Source organism: Monodelphis domestica, chromosome 3 (genome assembly GCF_027887165.1).
Source record: "Monodelphis domestica isolate mMonDom1 chromosome 3, mMonDom1.pri, whole genome shotgun sequence".
NCBI lineage: Eukaryota > Metazoa > Chordata > Mammalia > Didelphimorphia > Didelphidae > Monodelphis > Monodelphis domestica.
The window spans coordinates 96,838,473-96,845,027 of NC_077229.1; the positions used below are offsets into that span (position 1 = coordinate 96,838,473).

The 6,555-nt window shown below is 48.5% G+C and overlaps 1 protein-coding gene across 10 annotated transcripts in view; it reads left to right on the top strand.

The window, feature by feature from the left end:
* Positions 1 to 333: 333 nt before the first annotated feature.
* The window catches only part of DOCK6 (dedicator of cytokinesis 6), a 65,949-nt gene continuing 59,727 nt past the window's right edge, over positions 334 to 6,555 (top strand). For 8 of the 10 annotated variants that reach the window (XM_007488514.3, XM_056822721.1, XM_056822725.1 and 5 more), the window contains exon 1: positions 339 to 537. In XM_007488514.3, coding sequence (XP_007488576.3) covers positions 494 to 537 — 44 coding nt within the window. In that variant the 5' untranslated portion in view covers positions 339 to 493. Of the gene's footprint in view, positions 538 to 6,555 lie in introns of all 10 variants that reach the window. The other 2 variants (XM_056822718.1, XM_056822726.1) reach the window with 2 other exon arrangements.

Genomic DNA, 6,555 nt, shown 5'->3' on the forward strand with positions numbered 1-6,555 from the left:
GGATGAAGGAATGGCTGGCTGGCTAGGTGGACGGAAGGTGCTCTGGAATTATCATTTAGAATGGGGGTCGGGATACCGAGATCTCAACCTTAGTTCAGCCAAGGCTAAATGTATGACTTTTAGTCATTCTCCCCACCCCCAACCCCAGGCCTCAGTTTCCCCCTCTATAGAACGCATGGGCTGGAGCAGCAGCTGGCCAAACTCGGACATTCCTGAGAGGCGGGGCTGGGGGGCTTCGGGGCTGGGGAGCGAGTCTGCAGGGGGCAGCAGGGAGCCGGCCTCCCGCACCCGGAAGGACCCCGCCCCCGGCCCGCCCCGGCCCGCCCCGTCCAGCCCAGGCTGGCCCTTAGGCAGGCAAGCAGGCAGGCAGGCAGGCAGCTGCGGGGAGCTGTGCAGCAGCTGGGGCTGCGGCGAGCGCGGACCTGCGGAGGGACGCTCGGACGCTCAGACGCTCAGACGGACGGACGGCGCCCTTCCGCGCCCTGGCGCCCCCATGGCGGCCTCCGAGCGCCGCGCCTTCGCGCATAAGATCAACAGGTAACCGGGTGCTCCCGACTTCCCGGGCACCCCGTCCCCCAGGGTCCTTTCGGACGGGGGGCGGGGCGGCGGTCGAGCCCCCGCCACGTGCCCGGAGCCCCGCCTCCCTCGCGTGGGGGGGTTCGCGGCGGGGTTCCTTTTCTTGGGTCTCCCGGGCGGCTGTTGGTCGGTCCAATCGCGCCCAGCCGTTTCCTCCACGCCGTCCGGCTCCAGGGGCCAGGAAGTCCCCGCCTTCCCTCCACCTAGCCGCCGCCCCCTCGGGCCCCCAATTGTCCCCGAGGCGCAGGAGGAAACCGGCCAGTCCCTCGGTCCGTTCGCCAGCCCGGCCAGCAGCCCGCCTTCCCCCGCGTCCATCGCTCCCATTTCCTGCTCTCTTCCTCCCGAGTCTGTCCTGGAGGGAGAGGGAGGGAGGGACGGACGGAGCTTCTGCACCGCCCGGAGCCTGGGGACCAGCTGGGAGGGGGGCAGGGACGGCGTCTCCTCGTGTGTCTTCCTTGCCTTACACACTCCTCGGGGTCAGGAAGGAGCCCCCCCGTCCCCAAAAACTTAGAGGTTTAGACTAGAGCGCGCACTCACCCGGGAGAAGCTGGGGAAGGTGGTGAAGGGGGCGGAGGGGGGGCACGGCTGGAAGAAAGTGAAGAGACTGACGGTTTGGGAAGTGGCCGAAGTCGGGGAAGCAGGCATGGCCCCATTCTTGTCTTTCTCAGTTCCTCTGTGGGTCTCCCTCTCTTTCTCTCATTGGAATCTTGGCTTTTGGTTTCGGTCTCAAGTCGCCCAGTCCAGTCTGGAGGAGGGGGAAGGTGGAGACTTGTGAATCCAAAAGCTCTTGGGACCTTCATATCAGTGATGGACTAACCTCCAACCCTTTGATGGGCTGGGCTGGGAGAGGATGGGATGGGGCGGGCAAAACTCTCCCCTGGTCAGACTGAGTCCCTGAGCCAGGACTTTGCAGAGAGCTCCACCACACCCTTCAGCTCCAGAGATGCATCTCTTGGCTTTCTTCCACCCCAGACCAGCATTAGTACCCGTAGAAAGGGAGATACCCAAAGGTCCCTAGCTTCTCTGTCCCAGTGTAGACTAAAGAGTCACCCCCCTCCATACCCAGCCATGATCAGGCTGTGGAGCCGAGTCACACCCACCCTTTAGGGGCTGCCTGCACAGTCTGGGGGACACAGAAGTGTGTCTTTGCCCTTCCAGAACTCATACTCTTAGGAAAGCCTGAAAAAGAGCTCCCTTCAGGGAGACACAAATCAGGGGGAGACAGAAGGTACAGACTTGGGTGGGCTAAGCTCACAATGACAAGGAAAAAACAGACTTCACTCCTGCTCATAGTCAGAGGGAAGAGGCCAGCCTCTGAGGCAGGATGCTGTGATCTCCAAGTCCCAAGTGAGGCTCAGGCAGTGAGGGGGATGGGGGAGGGAGGCTTGTGTCAGGACCAGCTGGCAGGCATGGGGCGGGGGGGTTGGGGAGGGGGTGGAGACAGGCTCAGGCTATAGTCACCAGCTGCTTCCCAGGGGGGTCACCAGGCACCAGGGGGTACAAAAAGCCTGCAGTGTTCAGGGTGCTCATGGATACAGGGTCTCATTTCTCCAGTATCCCTGGGGGCTGAGGCAGGAAACAGACATTGGGATGAACACATGGAGAATTATATTTCATTTGCTTTGACTCTTCCCTGTTCTTCTTGGTCTCAAGTGCTATCTGCCCCATCCCTAAGAATATACAGTTGTGGCTCTAATTAGGGTAAGAAGGAAGCCTTTTCTATTTTCCTGAAGCTTGATAGAAAATGTCAGTGTGAAGATAGACAAAGATCTTGGGGTCAGATAGAACAGCAAGCCACAAAGCATGAAAAATCAGACCCCACTGAGTCTTTCCTCTCTGATCCACTCAAGTATCTTTGTTAAGAAATTTGTAAAAGGAGTCATAAAGAGTTGGATGCCACTGAAATAACTGAACAATTGTATATAGTAGATAAATGATATATGCTTTTTTGATTGATGAGAAGACAATTCAATGTCTCTAACATTAAAATTCTACTCTGGGGGCAACAGCTAGATGGCTCAATGGACTGAGAGCTAGGCTTAGAGGAAAGGAGGTCCTAGGTTGAAATCTGGACTCAGACACTTCCTAGCTGGATGACCCTGGACAAGTCACATTATCCTAGTTTCCTAGTACTTACATGTTCTTCTAACTTGAAACCGATACACAGTATTGATTCTTAAGATAGAGGGTAAGTGTTTCAAAAAATAAAATAAACAAACTACTGGATGCCATTCAACCTTTAAGAATCCAAAAAGTACTCCCAGTGTGCCAGGAAGAGGAAGAACAAGATATTAAATCAACCTATACAAGGATCTTGGGCAGCTTAGTGGCACAGTGAATAAAGTGCTTGTCTTGAAATCAGGAAAACTCATCTGAGTTTAAATCTACCCTCAGACTCTTAGTAGCTGTGTGATCCTAAGCATGTCACTTAACCATCTTGCCTCAGTTTCCTCATCTATAAGTTGACCCAGAGAAGGAATTGGCCAACCACTCCAATATCTTTGCTGAGAAAACCCTAAATGGGGTCCAGGAGAGCTGGATCAAATTCAACCACAAAAATACCACTGGAGTTTCTTGACCAGGGGAGTGGTGTTGTTAGAGCTGTGCTTTCAGAGAAATCACTTTGACAGCTGGGTGGAGGGTGGATTAGAAAGGATAGAGGAGAGTGGAGACAGGGAGCCCAATTAGGCTATTCCTGAAATCCTGGGGAGAGCTGATGAGTGACTTTATTAGAAGCTAGGGCTAGAACCCTAGATCTGGAGGTCATCTCCACAGGGATGGTCATCAAACCTGCAAGTGTGTGGAGAAAGATGAGAACTATATAGACCCTGTATGGGGGTAAGACTGAGGGGGACCTTGGGGGGAGGCAAGAAGTGGAGGATGATTCAGCAAAGGAGACTAGAGGAGGAGAACCAATCAAATGCACAAAAGCAATTTCACAAAAACCCTGAGAGAAGAGCATCCAGGAGGAGAGAGGAGTCAACAGGGTTAATGTTAATAACAGTAATGGCTACCATTTTTACTGGGCTTTAAGGTTGCCAAAGTGATTTATTTGAACCTCACAAAGACCCTGGGAGGTAGATGCTATTATTATCCCCATTTTATGGATGAAGAAACTGAGGCAAACAGATGTTAAATGATTTACCTGGACTCACACTGCATGGGAGTGTCTGAGGCCAGTCAAACTGGGGTTTGCCTGACTTCTTGTCCACTTAGCTGTCTAGGATGAAGACTTGAGATAAGGCCCTGGATTTGGCAAATAAGAGATCACTGGTGACCTAGGAGAATGAGAGAGCAGTTTCATTGGAAGGCCTGGAGTGAGAGGAGAAATGAAGGCGATGAGTTGTTGTAGACAATTCATTGGGGTTTTTTCCCCCTGAGAGTTTTATTGTGAAAGGGAGGGGATGGAAGGCTCAAATGAAGGCTAAATTTTAGGAAGAGCAGATGTTGGCTTCCCTGAGGAGATGGGATCACCAGATACCAACTTTAGAGCTGCAAGGGCCCTAGGGGAATTTCTGCTCCCATAACCTTTATAGTAAGGAAACTCAAGTTTACTGACCTGCCCCAAATTACACAGGTAGTGAAAAGGTCAGATTTGCATCCAGGAAACAGTAGGGTCTGAGTGAGTGTTAAGACAGTGCCTGGAATACTTGGTGGCTATTCAAATTCAGAGGAATAATAACATTTATATGTTACTATGTGCCAGGCACTTTACAAATAGGATCTCTTTTCATTCATACACTAACTCTGAAGGTACGTGCTATTATCATTCCCATTTTACCAATGAGGAAACTGAGACCAACAGAGGTTAAATGACTTTCCCAGGGTCACATAGCTAGGAAATGTCTACGACTGGATTTGAACTCAGGTCTCCTTGACTTAAAGGCCTGGCATTCTATGGGCTGTGCCACCTAGCTATCCTCTTACTGCTTATCTCATTACAATTACTTCCCTTTCTTCAGAAAAAAAAAAAACCCACATATATACAAAACTTTTTTATTCTGAATTTAGTCATCAACAGACCTGAAACATGAAACAGAAATTTCTAGTGAGAGCCATTGGCTCAAGAATAAAATACAGACTCCTTAGTCTGGTATTTCAAGCCCTCCATGACAAACATGAACATTTCAGTGGTCAAAGAAAAAAAAAGAGGATTGTATCAGAACCTCTGTGATATACAGTTTTTTAAAGTATATATATTAAAATTTACATGGTAGTAATAAATTTGCTTTCCTCTTTCTTTTTTCTTCCTTTTGTCTCTTTTCTTTCTTCCTTCTTTCCCCTCCTTCCTTCCCTTCCTCTCGTTTTTCTTCCTTTCTTCTCTCCTTTTTCTTCTTTCCCTCCTTCTCTTTCTTCTTTCTTCCTCCTTCCCTTCTCTACTCCTTTTTTCTTCCATCCTTCTTTCCTTCTTTTCTCTCTCTTGTCTTCCTTTCTTTCTTCTTTCCTTTTCCCCTCCTTCCCTTCTCTCTTTTCTTTCTTCCTCCTTTCTTCCCTTCCTCTCTTTTTTATTCCTTCTTTCCCTCTCTCCTTCCTTCCCTTCTTCCTGCCCACTCTTTTCTTTCTTCCTCCCTCCTTCCTGCTTCTCTTCTCACCCTTCCCCTTTTCTTCCTTCCATCTTTTTTCTTCCTTTCTCTTTTCTTTCTTTCCTCTTCCCTCTCTCCTTCCTTCCTTCCCTGCCACAGCCCACTAAGCCCCCTTCTTTTCATTCACACAGCTTGTCATCACTTAAGTCCTATAAGAGCCCCTCTACTCAGTTTCTTCCCCCCTCTCCCATCCAGCCTCCAAACACTTGCTACATTCTCCCTGGGACTCACTACCATGCCATTTCCCCTTCTCAGAAGCTTTCAGTGGTTCTCTATTGGTTCAGGAATAAAATACACATTCCTTAATCTGGCATTTCAAGCCCTCCATGACCAGATTTACACCCACTTTTCCAGCCTTCCTTGGTTCCAGTCCCTATCACAAGGTCTGACTCAAGTGCTTTTTCTCATTCTCTCCCCCAGTTATTCTCACTTTTTCTTCATACCTTACAGATTACTTTGTATCCACTTACCTGAGTACATGGTGTGCCCCTTCCCCAGCAACATAATTGCTATTCAGTCCTGTCTGGCTCTTTGTGACCCCATTTAGGGTTTTCTTGGCAAAGATAACTGGAGTGATCTGTCATTCTTTCTCCAGCTTATTTTACAAACAAGGAATCTGAAGCAGTAAGTATCAAACATGAACTTAGGTCTTCTTGACTTCGAGCCCAGTGCTTTATCCACGGGCCACCTAGCTAGCTGCCTTTAAATGTCCACCTTTAATAGAGAGTCATGGTTTCATGTATAATCATTGTTTTCTGTTCTGTGAATGTGGAAAAGCTCATTTTATTTTGTTAGGTTTAGAATTTAAAAAATAAAAAATAAATAAATCAAATGAAGGGCATAAGCTCCTTGAGGGTAGGTACTGTTTTCAGTTTTGTCCTTGTATGAGAATGGGTAAGAGAGCTGCTCTTGGAGCCAAGAAGACCTGAGTTCAAGTCCTGCCTCAGAGACATGCTGCTTATGTGACCATCGACAAATCAGATGAGTTCTAAGTGTTCTAGCAACTCTTAAGACTGAGTTATAAGAAACACCTGGGTGGCTCAGTAACTAGAGAGCCAGTCCTAGAGACAAGAGGTCCTGGGTTCAAATGTGGTCTCAGACACTTCCTACCTGTATAATCCCGGGCAAGTCACTTAAACCCTATTGCCTAACCCTTACCAATCTTCTGCCCTGAAACCAATACAATATTCTAAGATGGAAGGTAAGGGTTAAAAAAAAATCAATGACTTGGATAAAGGCATACGTGATATGAGCCTCAGATTGCAGATGTTTTAAAGCCAAGAGTGATGACTATCACTCTGGATGAGAGTCAGGATCCAAAGAGATCATGGTTAAATTGGGGAAAAAAAATACGATTGGGGCAAATGTGAAATCTTACACCTGGGATTTTTTTTAA